Below are 19,201 nucleotides of genomic sequence, written 5' to 3'. Positions count from 1 at the left end.
TCAAAAATCTGGAAGCGGAAATTTTGGGTCACTTCAGAAAGTGCAAAAGGCTCTCAGCTTGACACCTGGCTGTGTAACTCTGGGACCCCCCAAAATGTGCTCCCCCCACAACCTAACCCCAAAAACGAATGTCCTCAAGGAACCTGCTGTGGCTCACATCTCCCCCCCCCCCCTCCACACTCCAGCTGCAGATCCCCTGTTTAAAAAGACACGTTAGGTTTCTGCCTTTTAGGAGGGAGGAATAATGAGGGCTCTTTTATTGCATTTCTGGCTCCTGATGGTGGTGGCTTCTGCGAAGAGAGAGAGGCCCATTTCTTCCCCTTCCGCCCATAAACTCCAGCCAACGGGGAGGGCGGCCTGGCACTCCGCCACCAGAACTGGCAAGGAATGTAGCTTAGGGAAGAAGAGGGCGGGGGGAGTAAAAACTAAGGGGGGAAAACAGAAACACACTGAGCTTGCTGCAGGCCCCGCAACTCGGACAAGATGGAGTGCTGGTAGCGGTTCATTGGGGGGTCTGCCCCGCAGGGTCCGTCCTCTCTGGAGCAGGTAACTGCTTGCAAGCTGGCAGCCTCCTCGGCCTCCTTGCCTGCCTTTCATTCTTCTCGCCTGGGCGGTGGTTTCCTTCCTTCCTTCCTGCTGTGCCAGCTGTTGAGTTATTTTAAAAAACAACAACTAACTTTTGAGCTTGCCTTGGTCAAAAGTTTTTCAGGATGCAGCTGAAAATCTTTCCGGGCGCATCGATGTGCCTGGTCCTCACAGCCTTGGCACTCTGGACCCAGTGGATCTCAGCCTGAGGTTGGATGGCTGTCTATCAGGGATTTATTAGCTGTGATTGCAGCGGGTTGGGCTAGATGACCCCTGGGGTCCTTTTCTTCTCTACAGTTCTATGATTCTGGCCTTAAGGTCCTGGCGTAGCCAGCCATTATCGCAAGAAGCAGGACTTTAGCAGGCAGAGTTGAGAAAAAGGAGGAGGATCAAGCCAGCTGCTCTGCACCAGCCTGGTCCTGCGTCCATTCCTTAGCAGAGAGCCTCAGTTTACCCAGCTCTAAAATGGGCTTAAATTTGAAGACAGTGCAACTTTTGGGGAGGAGAGGGAGATTGGGATTTTTTCTCTACAAATCAGTGCAGCTGTGCCCAGCTCAGGAGAGAGGGAACCTACATCCCCAGAATGTCTTACCCACAGCTGCTAAGCTTTCAGTATCCCTTTTAGGTGGACCAATGGAATTAGATATAGGACTTAACTGTGCCCCTTTTGACTGCTGGTACCGAATTTGGATTTCTCCGAGCTTTTTTGGTCCATTAGCTGTGAGTCCCTGATGTGATTCCTCTAGCATTAAAATTTCAAAACTAGTGTGTGTTGTTCTGGTCATCCCATCAGATGGGATGGGGTTTGAGCAGTTCCCCTGTGTGGAGAGTCTAAGGCTATTGGGGGCTTTTTAGATTGGGGGGGGAGAAAGATAACTGGGGGTGGAGGAGTGGCCGGCATGAAAGAAATTTATAAATCAATGGTGTGATTGATCTATGTGACTGATCCACAATTTCAGACAACTGCATAGTTAAATGTGATGATAGCAGTGGGTTTTTTTTTAAAGTGGGGGGTTGGACAACTCACGGGGGAGCAGATAACTGTTCATAGTTATCACCTACGAGAGCCAGGAGTGGAGAAGTGACTAGGACTTGGAAGACCTGGGTTCAAATCCCCACTCAGCCACAAAGCTCAATGGGCGACCATGGACCAGCCACTATTCCTCTCAGCCTCACCTTGCAGGGTTGTTGTGGGGATTAAATTGAGAAAGGGGAGAAAAATACGGGCTACAAAGGCAATAAAAATGAATGATAGGGAAATGGAATCTCCATGTTCAGCCCTGAAGGCCAGATGCTGAGGACAAATGATAAGGGGTGGTACGTCATCCCTATGCCCTGCTTGGGAACTGCCAGAACCAGCCTTCACTCCTTATCTCATAAAGAAGAGGAAAGTGAGGGTTGGAGTCAAAAATCAGATTTTCTAGGCATGAGAAGCCAGTGTGTATGGAGAATGCCAGTGCCATCACTCAGGGGGGACTTGGGGTCAGCTCAAGGTAAGCATCTGAGGGAAATATCCACGTTGGATGTTTGTGTTCTGTTCTGCGCAGCTATTAGGCTTCCTTTGTCTTTCCTCAACATGGACTAGAAACTTGGGGTGGGAGGACGACTTGCTTCCAGCTCAGCATGGCAGGAATGAAAAGCAGTGTGGTAAGCAAAACTGTTGACTTGCCTTTACCATTGAAAAAGAGGTCCTTGTGTCTCCCACCCAAATGCCAGCTAGCAGCGTCAGCGATTCCTAGGAGAAGCTGGGAGGCTTGGGGATCTAGGGCTGTGGACCAGCTGTTGAGGATCACCGGGTATTTCATATACCCATGTGTGTTTGTATGACATGTATGACATGAGAACATGGAATTTGTGACAGCTATAAAAGCAGATTTGCGCAGGGGGTTGGATTTAAATGACCCTTGGATGATTGAAACCTGGGAGTGGGGGGGGGGTCCTAGGTGGCTTTAGGAGAGGATTAGACACATTTGTGGAGGAGAGGGCCAGTGCTTTTGTTCCTGGGGGTGTGCAGGGGTACGCACACCCCTAAACGTTTTATGAATCTTTGTACTTTTGTCCATTTACTGTACAGTGGTACCTTGGGTTACAAACACTTCGGGTTACAGACTCCGCTAACCTGGAAGCAGTACCTTGGGTTAAGAACTTTACCTCAGGATGAGAACAGAAATCGTGTGGCGGCAGCGGGAGGCCCCATTAGCTAAAGTGGTACCTCAGGTTAAGAACAGTTTCAGGTTAAGAACGGACCTCCAGAACGAATTAAGTTCTTAACCCAAGGTACCACTGTAATTACTTCTAAATTTGCATCTAACACACACACACGAAGCCTCATACCCAGTGGAATTCTAAGAAACCAAATAGCTTCCTCTGCCATCTTGATTCAAAATGACATCCAATTTTATCCAACCTTGCAACCTTGGCATTATCAACACAATGCTCTAACCAACTATCTTATGTTTCTGTTTAAATGACGGTACAGGTGGTACCTCGGGTTACAGATACTTCAGGTTACAGACTCCGCTAACCAAGAAATAGTACCTCAGGTTAAGAACTTTGCTTCAGGATGAGAAGAGAAATTGTGTGGTGGCAGCGGGAGGCCCCATTAGCTAAAGTGGTGCCTTAGGTTAAGAACGGTTTCAGGTTAAGAATGGACGTCCGGAACAAATATGGTTTGTAACCAGAGGTACCACTGTATTTATTTTTCCCAATTTGAACTATAAAATGGTGATTTTCTTTAGTCAAAATGAGAGTACCCCTAAACATTTTTTAAGGGGAATAAAGCACTGGAGAGGGCTATCAATGGCTGCCTCCACAGTTGGAGGCAGAAATGCTTCTTGAAGCCTGGGAGCTGCAGGAGGGGAGAGGACTCTTGCGCCTGGGTCCTGCTTGCGAGTTTCCTACAAGCATCTTGTTAGCTGCTGTGAGAAAAGGATGCTGCAATAGCTGGGCCATTGGCCTGATCCAGCAGGCCCTTCTTACCAATGCAGAATTTGGAGCCCACAGCATCATTTGCAATGATTACCTTGGAGGAAGGGGATTTGTTTTGTTCTTCAAAGGAAAGCGGGTGGCTTCAATTAGCTAATGTCTGCTAAGTGCTTTCGAATATGGAAAATCTCTTAAGCGCTAAAAAAGCTTTTGCTGCCTGAGAAAGCCGGCTTTATTATATTTTTCAAGGTTTGTTTGTTTTTTAATTGCCAAATACCTCCTTAAAACCTTGCCTGTGGCAGATGCATGTATTGGGTAAATCCAGGAGAAAAATGAAGCTCATTGTTGGGTTTCAAAGCAACTGCTGTTTTCCACAGGGGTGTTAGGGCTTGGGGATAATTTTGTTGGGGTTCTTTAAGTGCATGGCTCCACTGGATGGGATGTGTGGGGAGGGGTCTCAGGCCTTGAGCACTACTAGTGGGGACTATTTATTTAACAAAATTTATATACTTCTGGTTTGTGAAGCGGGGCGAATCAACAGTAGGTAAACAGAAATAAAGCACATGCCACTTCTACGTGTCTGGATGGGCTTTACCTAAACCAGTGTTTCCCAGACTTGGGTCTCCAGCTGCTTTTGAACTATTTAGTAAGTTTAAATGCTTTACTTACAAACTCCAAAGGTCACATTCATACGCTATTCCATGCGGCAGCAATAAGAACACAGGTAGAAAGTTATTGGGTTGTAAAATACCAAAAAATACGGTACTTCTGAGCATGTGGTCTGGGCTTGAAGCGGTCAAGCTCATACACGTTGCCTGGTGAGCTTCACATAGTACAAGAGAGTAAACAAAGGAAGCTTCACTTCCTTCTTCAATGGAGGTGAAGCGGTATGACCTGAGTCTAGGAATACAGTTCCATGGTCTTAACCCCTTCATGCGTTAACTAGCTCTAAGCTTTCTAGTTATATTTGACTGCAATATCCCACAGCAAAGAGCTCCAAAAGGACCTCCCCAAAGTGGGTGAATGGTAAATGATGTTCGCTGTGAAGTGATGCATGTTGTGGCAAAAATCATAATCTTAATTTCAAATATGCACTCATGAGATCTAAACTGGTGGGGACTGACCAGGAACGAGACCTAGGGGTCATAGTGGACAGCTCAGTGAAGATGTTGACCCAATGTGCCGCGGTTGTAGAAAAGACAGATTCCATGCTAGGGATCATTAGAAAAGGAATTGAAAGCAAAATTTGCCAGTATCATAATGCCGTTATAGAAATCTATGGTGTGACCGCATTTGGAATATTGTGCGCAGTTCTGGCCTCCTCACCTCAAAAAGGATCTTGTAGAGTTGGAAGAAGGTTCAGAAATGGCCAAGTAAAATGATTGAGGGGATGAAGCGACTCCCTTCTTGTGAGGAATAGTTGCAGCCTTTGGGACTTTGTAGTATAGAGAAAAGGCGAGCAGGAGGTGACATGGTAGAAGTTTATAGAATTATGCTTGGCATGGAGAAAGAGGATAGAAAAAAGGGTTTTCTCCCTCTCTCATAACAATAGAATTTGTGGAAATCCAATGAACTGGAACATTGGAAGATTCAGAACAGAGAAAATAGTTAAACTATGGAACTCCCTGCCACAGGAGGCAGCGACAGCTACCAGCTTGGATGGCTTTAAGAGAGGACTGGACAAATTCATGGCTGTCCTCCACAGTCAGAGGCAGGAGTGCTTCTGAATCCCAGTTGCTGGAAACCACAGGAAAGGAAAGTCCTCTTGTGCCCAAATCCTGCTAGACAGGCATCTAGTTGGCCACTGTGAGAACAGGATGCTGGACTAGGTGAGCCACTGGCCTGATCCAGCAGGGATCTCTTTATGTTCATTTTCCCTTCTGCTCCCAGCTCCCAAACCCACCACGCCTTCGAGACCGCGCTTCAAAAAAACATTGCTAGAACGATGGAAAGGGTGATTTTATCTCCCAAGAATTCAGCCTTGGCTTGGGTCTTTTTCAGCAAGAAGGGAGCCCAGTGCTGGTTGGCACACACCGGACAGAAAGCAGGAAGGGAGAGAGGCAGGGCCAGGGTGGAAGAAGAGGAGGAGTGTTTGGGATGATGGGGTGACGGGGAAGCACAACTGGTGATTTTTATTGGATGCAACATTTTGCCAAACTGGAAAAATGGATAATGAGATGGTGGGGGAGGGAACCTCTTCTGACCTTTGAGCTTTGGGTGCCCTCCCATCTTTCCGGCGGGTTTTTCCTCAGAATCTTTTTTGTCTGGGTTGGTTACAAAGAAGTAATTAATCTTTTATTTCCATCCCTGCCGAAAGCCTTCATCGTTTTGCCTTGACTCCTCTGTGGTCAACCATGTGACTCAGAGGGCCTTCAGCTGTCAATGGTGGCCTTGTGCGAAGGAACAAAAGAGAACTTGATTTCTAGTTTGGGGGGAAATGGGGGGGGAGAGAGAGATTTCTTCCCCCACCCCTGTGAATGAAAGGTCTCCTTGGTTGAAAGGGAAAAGATTCTGGAGGGAGAACTGGGGGACAACTCCGTGTCCCACTCCTCTCTCCCCCCCCCCCCCATTGTCAAAATAGAGATGGTCAGCGCTTTACATGGACCAGAACTGTGGAACTCCTTGCCTCATGAGGTTGGTTGCGTTCTTCTCTTGCAGTTCTTTGCTGGCACAAGCTTTTTAAAAAAAAAATCTAGCAGGCTTTTGTTTTAGCAGATGCCTATTGTTTTTCTGTCTGATTTTTCTGTTTTATCACTGGGTCCAATCTTTGAGGGAGGCCTGGAAGGGGATGGCAAGGGAGAGGGCCTTTTCAGGGGCCCCTCCCCATCTGTGGAATGCTCTCCCATAACCCTCCAACATTTCTCCGATGAAAATAGGGACGTCCCATTCCATAATGATAATTTTACTATTTATACCCCACACATCTTATTGGATTGCCCCAGCAATCTGGGCAGCTTCCAAAATATATAAAAACACAATAGAACATTAAACCTTAAAAAAAAAAAAACCTTCCCTATACAGGATTGCCTTCAGATGGCTCAGGGGTTGGATAACTCTATACCCTCCAACATGTCTCTAATGAAAATAGGGACGTCCTAAGGAAAAGCAGGACATTCTGGGATCCAGTCAGAAACTGGAACGGCTTCTCTAAATCAGGGACATCCCTGGAAAATAGGAACACTTTTCCTGCTCTCTGCTAGCAAGGTAAGCCTTGGGCATTTTATCGGAGCCAGATAAAAAAACTTTCTCCCCCCCCCACCCCCCGCCAGATTTTTGGTAGACTCCAATGATGATGCTTTTAGGCAGAGCCACACGTTGAAAGTGCATGATTCCCCCCCCCCCAGAGAATCCTGGGAACTGTAGTTCCCCTCACAGACCTACAATTCTTAGTACCCTCAACAAACTTCAGTTCCCATAATTATTTGGGATTTAAATGTATGCTGTGACTCTGTGTCCTATGCTGTTTGTGGGTGGCCAAAACTTCCTGCTGCTATGGCAGATGAAAAGAGTGATGTTTTGTATATATTTTTCTGAACTGCATGTGTGAATGTGTCAGATTATAATGCATTGATGTTCATGTTTTTAAACACACTGTAAGTCACTAGGAGACCTTTGTGCAACAACTCAAGTACTATGACTAAATAATCATCTGATGAGCCTGTCTCTGTTTTATCACATCTTGTGGTTTTATGGTGTGTTCTTGATGCATCTGGCTTCAGTTATTTATTTCCAATATTTCTCCGCCTCCCCATAACTCTGAGCTTCTCCAGGGGGGCACACACATGACAGAGTTTAAAGCACAATATGGTATAAATGCATTTCCTGTCTAAATTGTGCCGCAGCAGAGATAAAAGCAGTAAAACCAACCAATTCCATGCTGTTAGGGTGTCAAAAATTGAAGCTCATACACAGAATTGGGCCTGGAAATGGACCAGAAGCTGTTTTGTTGCTGGTGTGATCAGGCCAGGACATCCTGCCCCTGTCAACAACCCTATTTTGGATGCTACCCCCTTCTGCACACAATAGATCACTGCAGTCTGCCAGAGAGTCTCTCTTGCAAGTTCCAAACTTCTAGGGTGGCTACGCCTGTCCTGTGGAACAGCACCCCACACTTTCAGGAAACAATCAAAGATATTGCTGTTCTGGCAGGTTTTCCCAGCAGGAAAAATGGGTCTTTACCAGAAGTCGCACAATAAAGGAGAAACAGATCCAATGTGACTTGAAAAGTTTTATGAAGCTTAGAAAATGATAAGTTAAGGACTCATTTGCGGGCCACTGCGACCTAACACATGAACACACACTTCAGAAGCTTCTGGCCATTGCGCTGAATGGGGGACGAAGACTGACACACCCAGCAGCAAACCCTGACCAAAATATCTCTAAACTAGACATACCGGTATATCAGTGTTCCTGTTCTGTGAATCAGGAAACCCTCAGAGAACCCTTGGTCTCCGTCATGACCTCGTAAACAACTATTCCCCTGGGCTTGGCTTTCTGGCGTTTGCTGGCTGGGGGGTCGTGTTGCTGGCCTGCCTTACTGGGCTGTTTTAGAGCTTGCAGCAAGATAATGCCTAAGAAGTGCTTTTGAAGCTCTCCCAGGTGCTGAATTGCCAGAAAATAGGAACAGCTGGAAGGCCTCTAGGTGATCCCCTGGCAGAGTGAGTTTGGCAGTCCCTGGAGCTGGAAGGGAAGGGGGTCCCACAGCCTTCTGGAATCACCCCCCCCCCCATTCTGAGGTGCATCAGGCTGCTGCTGTTTTTGCATTCAGATTGACAGGTCTGGACACAATTCTCTGCCCCTTGATGGCGGCGGCACTTTATATAAGCTGTTCACCAGTGAAAGGGACTCCCTCAGAAGGCGGTGGACTCTGCTTCATTGGAGGTTTTTAAACAGAGGGTGGATGGCCACCTGTCAGGGATCCTTTAGCTGTGCATTGCAGGGGGTTGGATTGGATGACCCTTGGGGGTCCCTCCCAACCCTACGATTCTAATGATTCTATTTCTGCTTCTGCTCCCTGTTTTATTTGTGGCTGCTTATTCATTTTATGATGTCGGTTTATTTTGTTTCATTTATTGATTTATCGACAACTTCTTAATATACCTAAAAGACCACTGTAGACTGTTAAAATCATTAGCAGGGATACAATGACACTTGTAATGTGAAATGAATTTTGGTAACTCTGATTATATAATAGATGGATGATGGTAAAAGATGCAGGAGAAAAAAGAAAAAAGATTTTTTTTAATGGAACCCATGGAGGGAGGGGAGGAGGTCCAAAGGTTCAAAAGAGCCTTTTTTATTTTTATGTTGGGGAAGGTTAAAGTTGTTGTGTATAAATATATTCAGGTAGGTAGCCATGTTGGTCTGACGCAGTTGAAAATTGATTCTGTGTATCTGAAGAAGTGTGCATGCACACTAAAGCTTATACCAAGAACAAACTTCGTTGGTCTCTAAGGTGCTACTGGACGTACGTATATCCCCCGGACCCATCCTCCTTTTTCCTTTGTCATTTTAGGACACAAATGTTGACCCCCTTCCCCATCTCCAGAGCTACCTGGAGGAAGGGGGTTGTGGACTGCAGCTGCCCAGGACCACTTGGCAAAATCTCTCCCCACAAGCAGAGTTGCCTTTAAAAACACATCTCCAAGAGAATCCCGTGCGCTGTGACTGGAAATGCTTACAATAAAGCTGCCTCAGATCTTCAGGGTCCACCAAGTACCTCGTGTGAGTAAATTATTCTTCCAGTGTTTACGATCTCCCCCCCACTATGCATGGTTCTGTCCAGGAGGGTCTCTTAAAATCAACACACCAGGGTGGCTAATCAGTCAAGGAAACTGCATCAGTTGAATTTCTGCCACAGGGTGGTCCTCTGTTTGAAGGCTGGCTGTTCCAAGTCGTGCTTAAAAGAGCATGAACTCTCTAAGCATTTTCACGTTACATGTGAATGCAGCCTAACAAGTTGAAAGCCTCCTGTTTGGATCGTTTCTCTGCTTATAGACTCTGGGAATGGGATAGAAGGTCGTTATTGGCCAGGGGTGTTTTGTTAAAATGTGAAATAGGGAAGATATAAAATGAGAGTCTTTGGAGCCAGTGGGGCCCATTAGGAATTTGGAGAGTATGCCGTGGGCGCCAGCCACAAAATGGCTGCTCTGCAGGAGTGGCATAACACAAAATGGCTGCCGTGGGGCCGTAGCATTATGGCTGCTACATTTGAATGAGCAGAAAGAGAGGCAGGAGGACCACAACATGGCGTGGCTGTGCCCTCCTGTCAGCGGGGAGAAAGACCCCTACAGCAGTCACTGCCACCTTCACTCTTAGAGACAAGCTCTTTGTACCTCTCCTCTGTTCAGAACGGAAGGGAGGGAGGGCATCCATTCTTGGCACCCAAAGAAATGTGAGCTTATATAGGGGGACATGTTCAATGCAGGAGAGGCTGAGCAAACAGAAGCAGTTGTGGATTTTTGAGGGGATATCTACTGAAACCTTTTGTGGGTGCCAAAGGGGGTCCTGGTGACCTTTGACCTCCCAAATGCTGCTGAACTACAACTCCCATCACCCTTCCACACTGACCATGCTTGCTAGGGCTATTGGGAGTTGTAGTTCAGCAACATCTGGAGGGCCAAAGGTTCCCTACCTCTGAACTAACAGAACTAAAGTTAAGGAGAGTCTGTTGCTGCAGGTGGAGTTGTAGTGACGCGACACTTCAATAAAGCTTTTCATGCAGGCCTCACTTCTGCTAAATTTCTGTCTTGGCAACTCAAAAGTGTCTCATTGGGCAAATCCTGTCCTGTAGATCTTCTGGGAAGATGGGATCATCTCTGGCTACCGTCACCCCAAAAGCTCTGCCTTGGATTGCGTCCTCAGCTCTTTTCAGCTGAACAACGAAACCATCAACATTTGGACACATTTTTTGCCGACGTGGTAAGTCTGCAGCGTCTTTCAGCCGCGTTCTGTGTAGTTACTTATCTCCTTGGCTTGCGGGTCACATAACTCCATACCTTCCAATGAAAATAGGTCCCTGATGAAAATAGGGACATCCTAAGGAAAAGCAGGACATTCGGGATCGAATCAGAAACCAGGATGGCTTTTGTAAATCCAGGACTGTCCTTGGAAAACAGGGACGCTTGGAGGGTCTGTAAATGACTTTGGAAAGCTGGTACCACAGGATCAACTTCATCAATTTTGTTGAACCGATTAAATAGTTTCACTTGGATTTTGAATGAAGGATGCAGTTTAATTGTTCCTGTTTCGGATTTCATTGTGTTGTTACCTTCCTTACTGGGTTGGGCAAACTACTATTCTGAACAATGCTTTTTAGATAAGGTCACTGGGGACGTGTTTATGGAACCAAGGGGACTATGGGCTGAAAAGGGTTGGGAACCTCTGTCCCCTTGTCCTTCTCCTGGATGCCCTTTGCCCCTTGCAGGTATTTTCTGTGGCGCTTCCTGATGCTCTCCCACAGCCTGGACTTCTGGCGTGACACCTACAGCTGGCCTTTCCTGGCCTACATGGTGCTGGTGTGCCTCTACCCCTTCACCTCCAGCTGTGCCCACACGTTCAGCACCATGTCCACCCATGCCAGGCACATCTGCTACTTCTTGGACTACGGAGCGCTCAGCCTCTACAGTTTGGGTGAGGCAGCTTTCAAGTTGCTGGTGGGAGGGAGTTCCGTAGGTTAACTATGTGCTGCATTTAGGACTCCGTTTAATCTGTCTTGCATTTTCCAACAGAGGTTGCGCAAGTTTCTTCTCTGTTTATTATAGGCTGCGCTATCACGTACGGAGCCTACGCAATGCCTGACGTCTGGGTAGATGGCCCTTTCCACCACTGCTTTGTCCCCCTGGCGGCCCTGAATTCCTTTATCTGCACCAGCCTGTCTTGTTACTCCCGGTAAGTAAGGCCAGTGCTTTTATTTTATTTTTTTAAGGAAAAAGAAGGAGCCGTTCCTCACCATGAAGTTTGTACTGTTATTGCCACACTTTAAACATTTGTGGGGGTGGGGAGAAGGTGCTGTTATTTCATAGCCTTGGGTGCCCCCAGAGGAAAAAAAGCACTGGGTAAGGCTTTTGTGCCGTGCCGAGGTCAGAGCTGAAATAAAAACAGTGTATCTTGCACAGATGTGAAGTTGTGGCATATCAGATTTCAAAAAAGGCTGCATTTTGGAGCTCAGTTTATTTTAAAGCTCTTATTGCCAGCAAGGCAACCGTGGGCCAACTATGGCTTCAGATCCAGCGCTTTCTATAATTCGGAACCTTGTCAAAAATCAAACAGGGAGTGAAACTAAGCAGTTGATGTTTGCTAGCAAATATGAGTCAAAAAGCGTCACTCTTTCCCCAAAACCACTTCAGCTCAAACCAAGAACTTTGTTAAATCATCCTCGCAGGATGTCCTGCCACCAGATCATTAAGTAACCTTCAAGGCCAAATACTTTTGTATGTAGATTTAAAAACACAGAAGTTTCCGGTTATATGACAGGAGGGATTTGTGCCAGGTGGGGGTGGATGAGAAGAGAACAAGGGGAAATGGAGATGTCCTATCCTACCACCAACCATATACCTGGGATGGGGGGGGGTCCCTTTGCTGTTAAAAAAGAAGGAAAGAATGCAAAATAAATAAACAATAAATCACCAGGTGAAAGAAGCCTGGAGCAAGGGTCCTGGGGCAAGGGTCCATTAAGGTGGACATTACAAGTCCCTGGCCTCATATCTGAGCTGCAGAAGTGCAACCCATCCACCCTGATTTCAGGTGAGGGTGGAGTTCTAGGACTGAAAGTGCTGGGGTTAGGATTCCTCCAGCGAGTTTGTGGCTAAGAGGGCCTTTTGGCTCACACAATTGCAGGGGGCTGGACTGGATGACCATGGGTTTCTTCCAAATCTACAATTCAATGGCTCTATGACCGCAGAGTTCCCAGAGCTTACTCCTGTGCAAACGCACTGAGGTTTATAGAAGACTCCTACACACGTCTGCTCAGAAGTGAGCCCCATTGACTTCAGTGGGGTTTACTTTTAGGTTAAGTGGCAGCCTAAGTTGTCCTGGCCCTGAGTTTGCTGCGTGGCCTCCATTTTCTTAATCAATGCCTATCTTCAGAATGTAGATTATTAATAATAATAATAATAATAATAATAATAATAATAATAATAATAATAAAATTACACCTCTCAAGGAGCCCCAGGTAGCAAACAGATACACAATTTAAAAAACAAAGCCAAAGCTTTCTAAAACAGATGAAGATGTTCTTAAAGAAATTACAATATGAAACCATTACAAGCAATTACATTTGAAAACATCCTTCTGCCTGCTGATCTTGAGATTGCTAGGAGCAGTATCTTTCAGCCACAAAGTGTCAAGGCAAACAGGAATGTTTTCAAATTCCTCTTGCAAGTTATATTTATACATTCATTGTTTCTGAAGGCATTCCTGTTTTGAGAAGCTTTTAATGTTATTTATTTATTGAAATATACTCTGAGTTGAGAGTGGATTTCATGCTCTTTATTCAGCTCATAGTGGTGAGGAGGAATGGAAGTTCCCCCACAATATCTGCTTTATATACATTATTTACACAATGGGCTGCATGTGATTGGCTAATTCCGGGATTCTCCTGTAGGCTAATCAGGTTGTGGGTTCACTTCCACCTGGAGCTGGATTGGGTGGCTCCTGAGGACCAATCATACTGCTGCATTGTTCTAGGACCAATCAGACTGTTGCATTTTGGATCCTATTGTTCTAGGACAAATCAGACTGCTGCATTTTGGATCCTATTCAACTCAGTACATAACATACATACATACATACATACATACATACATACATTTATTCATTCATTCATTCATTCATTCATTCATTTATTTCCCTCCCTCCCTCCCTCCCTCCCACCCACCTTTTTCCCCACGGAGCTCAAGGTGGCTTTCATGGTTCTCCCTCTCATTTAATCTCCACAACAACTACCCTGTGAGGTAAGCTAGGCTGAGAGTTAGTGACTGTCCCAAGACCACTCAATTAACTTTATAGCGGAGTGGGGGATTCGAACCCTGGTTTCCCAGATCCTGGTCCAACACTCCAGCAACTACACCACACTGAGTGATGGAGACAGACACATCGTGCTGGGAAGGACATTCCGCACCTGGGGAACTCAGACGGGTAACGGGGGGGGGGCAGGTGGGCACAGTGGCTTGGGCGCCTGCAGGCTCCACACTGACCAAAACAGCAGCATGGGACTTGCGTCCTGTGGAGGCTCCGCACAGCATGCTGTGCCCTGGTTTGCCCCACCCCATGGGGGGGGGGCGCCCGAGCAGCTAGCTACGTCGCTGGGGGAACTACCACTGAAAAGTCCCCCATCACGAGGCCAGTGCCAACTGGGCAGCTGCCCTCTTACAAGGTTGTTGTAGATGAAGTGCCAGGGGGCTGTTTAAAAGCCCAATCTAGATGCTCCGTTTCAAGCCAGAGATTCAAAACTGATAATAATAATAATAATAATAATTATTATTATTATTATTATTATTATTATTATTATTATTATTATTATTATACCCCGCCATCTGGCTGGGTTTCCCCAGCCACTCTGGGAGGCTTCCAACAAAATATTAAAATACAGAGGTCTGTTAAACATTAAAAGCTTCCCTAAACAGGGCTGCCTTCAGATCTCTTCTAAAAGTCTGGTAGTTGTTCTTCTCTTCGACATCAGGTGGGAGGGTGTTCCACAGGGTGGGTGCCACTACCGAGAAGGCCCTCTGCCTGGTTCCCTGTAACTTGGCTTTTCACAGTGAGGGAAACGCCAGAACTGTTACTCCACCCTACCCTGACTTTTTTCCTTCATAGGCTGTTTTCACCACCTTTTAATTGGAACTCCCCCCCCCCCTTTGGTCTCCTGGTCTAGATTCCTGGAACTGGAGTGTCCTTCTTTGTGCAAGATCTTGAGGACTACAGCCTTCGCTTACCCTTTCCTCTTCGACAACATTCCATTGTTCTACAGGGTAGGATGACGGTGGGGGCAATGTAGCCACGGGGGGGGGGGGGCTCTGCTAGGAGAGGGTTGTCAATGGCTGCTAACCACAAGGGCTAGGCTCTGCCCTCCCAGTCAGAGGCAACACTGCACCTGAACAGCAGATGCTGGAACCGCAGGAGGGGAGAGTGTGGCTCTTATGCTCAGCTCCTGTTTGCTGGGTTCCCTGGTTGGCCACTGTGAGAACAGGATGCTGGACTAGATGGGCCATTGGCCTAATCCTGCAGGGCTGTTCTTGCTTTCATATATTTTTTCACTTTGGCTTCTAAGGACTGAATGTGCAGTTTCCCCTACCTTTGCAATTGCATACCAATAATCCAGATTAGTCCTGATAGTTTTTGGGGTGAGCCTCCCCACACCCAAGTCTTGCTGTGCCATGCAGATGCAAATTCCTGCCTTCATTTCTTTCCTCTCCTCATGGTGCCACAGGAAGCAGGTGGCTGCGCCCTTCGGCATGGAGTCGCTGTTCCTCCCCTCCAGGGCCACCCTTCCTGGCTGACTCATGACACTTCCTTACCTTTCAGCTCTTGTTCTGCTTTGGCGAAGACTGTGCCTGGAATGACTCCGTCCCTGGTTACTTCTACCACCTTATTTTCGCAGCCCTCACTGGCTTCCTCTTCGCTTCCCACCTGCCGGAGCGCCTGGCCCCTGGGCGCTTCGATTACATTGGTAAGAGAAGGGGGGATGGGGTGGGCCGGGGTGGAGATAATTGAATCCCTGCAATGGGGTTGCTCTGTCCCAGCTCCTGCCAACCTAGCAGTTCGAAAGCACACCAGTGCAAATAGATAAATAGGTACCACTGCGGTCTGTGGACAAACGCTGGCTCCCTCGGCCTGAAAGCGAGATGAACGCCGCAACCCCATAGTCACCTTTGACTGGACATAACTGTCCAGGGGTCCTTTACCTTTACCTTAATCAAGTCCAAAGTCAGAAGCAGGAGATGCTTCGGAATACCACTTGCCAGAAACCACAGGAGGAGAGAGGGCTCTTGGGCTTGACTGATAAAGGCATCTGGCTGGCCACTGTGAGAACAGACTGGGTGGGCCACTGGCTTTATCCAGCCCCGGCTCTTCTTCTTCCTCCCCACGGAGGACCTTAAGGTCCACAAATGACAACATTTTGAAGGTCCCAGGTCGTAAAGTGGTTAGATTGGTCTCAACTAGGGCCAGGGCCTTTTCAGTACTGGCCCCGACTTGGTGGAACGCTCTGTCACAAGAGACTAGGAGCCTGCGGGACTTGACATCTTTCCACAGGGCCTGCAAGACAGAGCTGTTCCCCCTGACCTTTGATTTGGACTCAGTCTGACCCTTATGTTTCTCTCCCCTTATGGTCTTGATTTACCGGCTTCTTTTAAAATGAGGCTGCATTTTAACCTGCATTTTAATTTTTTTCTTTTTCCCCTATTATGATTTTATTGGTGTTAGCCGCCCTGAGCCCGGCTCTGGCTGGGAAGGGCAGGGTATAAATAAATTATTATTATTATTATTATTATTATTATTATTATTATTATTATTATTATTATTATTATTATTAGGTTACAACCATTTTCTCTCTCTTGAGCTTCTCTTATCGCCCCATCTCTTCTCTCTCCCACCTCCCTTCCTCCCGCCACAGGACACAGCCACCAGCTCTTCCACATCTGCGCTGTCGTGGGCACCCATTTCCAACTGGAATCTGTTTTATGGGACTTGCATTCACGCCGGGCCTGGCTGAGCGCTCACGCCCCGGCGGCCACCTTCACCCAGACTTTTGCCATCCTTGGAGCTGCCCTACTGGGCAACCTCACACTCGTGGCTGCCTTCACCATGGCCCTGCTCCGGTCCTCCGGCACGACACTGATTCTGCAGAGCAACGTCCCCGAGGTGGAGCGGCCCAAGGAGCAGTGATGGAGCCCTCTCTGGCGGTGCTCTGTGGCTTTGGTTTCTCTGAGGGACCTTCGTTCCACCTCCCTCGGGTGGCAACTCCTTTGGGAGCCCCTGGGGTGAGCGTTTTCTCCACTGTCGCACTTTATACCTCAGTGTTCTGTGTTCCAGAGGAATGTGGCGCCTGCGTCAGAAGGGGGGGGGGGACCCTTTTGAATGTTCCTTCTAAGTTTGAGCACTTTAAACATTTGGTTGGGACTCAACTGTTCGTGGGTGTGCAGCGTGGAGTCCCACAACTGAATGCCTCCCCCCACAGTATGGCAGAGAAGTGAACTTGGGTTTCTGCCGGGACGGCCATTGCTGGCTCTCTCTCCTACACAGAGCCTGATTTCCACTTTCCATTCAGCTCTGCTTCCAGGGGTGCTAAATTCTAAATATCTGGGCACCACGTCCTTTCTCTTCAGATGTTCTCCTCAGGAGAGTTGCTGTTGCACTGAGAGTACTGCTCATGGGCTTCCTGTTGTGGGTATCTGGTCGGCCATTTTGAGGACAGGATGCTGGGCTAGAATGGGCCTTCAACCTGATCCAGCTCCAGGCCTCCTCTGATGTTTTTACATAACTCTTGTCTCCAACGATGGCAAGCAGATACCTCCAGGGAGAGGGTGAAGGCACCCTGTATTCTGAGGGAGGCTTCCTCAGAACATGGAGCCTAGACCTGCTCTGCATCCATTTCTCTCACCCCCTTTTAAACCGCCCACACTATCACCACACCTTAGGGCAACAAATTCCGTCCATTAATCCTGAATCGTACGAGGAAGGCCCTCCTTTTTATTCATCTACCGCCAACCCAGTTTTCTTGAGCGACTTTCCTCAAACTTCTTGCATTCTGCCTCAGATTCTCCAGCTGTGGCTCCTGCGTTGCAGGGACACGGACTAGATGAGAAGGTCCCTTCCGATTCTACGATCCTGTGATTCTCATGTGACACAAGAGGGTGGAGGCATCCTCTGTGGGCCAAAACCCCAGAAAGAGAGGACTCTCTCCACACTTGGCGCAAGAGAATTGCACCGCCCACAAGAGAACTAAGCGTGTGTGCCTTTCTTTTGGATTGCACGAAAACCCGAAAGGCATCTCTCCCCACCCCAAGTTGCACTCATTAATTGTTAACCAATTATTGGGAAGTTCCTCTGGGAAAGCCCTGTCAAGAGAGAGGAGATACGCAAGAAGGGCCCAGCCTAAATCCATTTGCTGTAAGAAAGGAGAGCAACAGCAGGATGAGAATTCTCTGTGCCTCCTGTAAACAAGATTAGACAAAGAAAGGGCTCAGCTTGCAAAAGACGGTTGGATGCTGGGACGATCCATAAAGGTGCACAACTGCGATGGATTAAGCCAGCGGTTCCCAAACATATTTGGTCCATGCCCCCTTGGCTCTATAAACTCATCCCCAGAGGGCCCCCCTCCCTTAAAAATATCCTTCAGAAGAACAGTTTGCACAGCCCACGAAGGAAGATCATAACACAATAAAAATCAAAGCAGCAGCTATTAATTGCGTATTTATTCAAAATCCTATTGAAACTATTTACGTAGTTCATTTGAATCAACAACAACAACAACAAAATCATCATCATCATCATCATCATTTAATTTATATCCCGCCCAGCCATTCTGGGCGGCTTACAGCATATATAATCAAACAGAATATACTATACAGGCAACAAACAAACCAATAAATCAATAGAAACCAATAATAACAATAATAGCAACAATAGTAAACAGTTTACAGTTATACCCATATTAAAATAACTGGCAACCCGAACTAAACATTTCCAGTGAGACCAGCTTTTCACAGTCTGATAGTCATTTACACCTCCAGCACCCTCTGCCACATGCTTGTTTCTTAGCCCCCCCCCAAGTAATCCCCCTACCCCACCCCCCACAAAGGGGGTGTACCATCCACTTTGGAAACCATTGTCTAAGACGCCTGTTTTGCAACTAGTGGGTTGGGATGACCTACAGACCTAGTTGGGTTGCACCAGCAGCACAATCGTGATAACCAGTTGCTGGCAGGGGCTTATGGGAGTTGTAGTCCAAAACAGTCAGCAGGCGGAAGATTGAGGGGAAAGCTGCAATATACAATTATTATTTTTTAAATACTAATAATTAAGAAGTGGGGTCTCCCAATGTATGTCTGGGCTAAAGATGGGTTCTGGGTCTGAGAAGGTTGGAGACTGCTGAACTCAAAGTATTGTGGTCTCTCCATCGCTAGAGATCTTTAAGCGCAAGTTGAGGAAACATTTGGCTGAGTGGCGTTGACGTGGATCTGATTCATGAGGCAAGATGGGTAGCTGGATGCGGCCAAGACTCACTTCCGTTCCTGTCTTTCCAGGCTGCCCATCAGTAGGGATGAAAGATGGAGATGTTGCCAAGACCAGCAGAATCTGAAGGCCACAATGCTTAGCTTGTGGCTGGTCTAGGATGACGACTAAAGGAAACTAGTTTCTGCAAACTCATTCCTTTCACTACAGAAACCCCAAGATGTCCCATATTTTGTACGAGGAATGAGATCCAAACCAAGGAAACCCCAGACTTGCAAATCTGAGGATGTAGAATTGCAGATCCTTAGCTGTCCTAGCAAGCTTATAAGGAACACAACCCTGGTGGGACATTGTGTCTGGACATTCCCAAACCTGATAGGAAATTCTGTCCAGATGTTCCCAGAAAAATGAAAGTCCAAAGGATGTAGTGGGTGATATACTTTTGAGCGTTTGAGGCTGTTTTTAGTGTGTTCTTGAAGAGGGTGGAGCCTGGATAAGGCCAGTGGCTCATTAGCTG

At 47.1% G+C, this 19,201-nt stretch overlaps 1 protein-coding gene across 4 annotated transcripts; it reads left to right on the top strand.

The window, feature by feature from the left end:
- The first annotated feature begins 298 nt into the window (after positions 1–298).
- Positions 299–18,513, top strand: PAQR6 (progestin and adipoQ receptor family member 6). Of its 4 annotated transcripts, none has more exons than XM_081175470.1 (8): positions 299–546; positions 9,026–9,234; positions 10,304–10,431; positions 10,937–11,142; positions 11,274–11,400; positions 14,384–14,480; positions 15,034–15,178; positions 16,124–18,513. In XM_081175470.1, exons 2-8 carry the CDS (start codon positions 9,184–9,186, stop codon positions 16,393–16,395), a joined length of 1,026 nt encoding a protein of 341 aa, XP_081031596.1. In that variant the 5' UTR covers positions 299–546; positions 9,026–9,183; the 3' UTR covers positions 16,396–18,513. The 4 variants fall into 4 exon arrangements, with proteins under 4 accessions (XP_081031596.1, XP_081031597.1, XP_081031598.1 ...); XM_081175471.1 differs by lacking the exon at positions 299–546 and adding an exon at positions 674–795; XM_081175472.1 differs by lacking the exon at positions 299–546 and adding an exon at positions 1,595–2,078.
- The last annotated feature ends 688 nt before the right edge of the window (positions 18,514–19,201 follow it).

Source organism: Podarcis bocagei, assembly GCF_964188305.1.
Source record: "Podarcis bocagei genome assembly, chromosome: 16".
NCBI classification, from domain to species: domain Eukaryota; kingdom Metazoa; phylum Chordata; class Lepidosauria; order Squamata; family Lacertidae; genus Podarcis; species Podarcis bocagei.
The sequence above is the reverse complement of the archived record's forward strand: the minus strand, read 5'-3'. Positions and strand labels throughout refer to the sequence as shown.

Excerpts from the sequence above, each read along its gene's own strand:
- PAQR6 (XM_081175470.1), top strand. The coding sequence starts at position 9,184 with ATGCTTACAATAAAGCTGCCTCAGATCTTCAGGGTCCACCAAGTACCT. Across the intron at positions 11,401-14,383 it reads AGCCTGTCTTGTTACTCCCG|ATTCCTGGAACTGGAGTGTC; the intron begins GTAAGTAAGGCC and ends CTCCTGGTCTAG. Across the intron at positions 15,179-16,123 it reads TGGGCGCTTCGATTACATTG|GACACAGCCACCAGCTCTTC; the intron begins GTAAGAGAAGGG and ends CTCCCGCCACAG.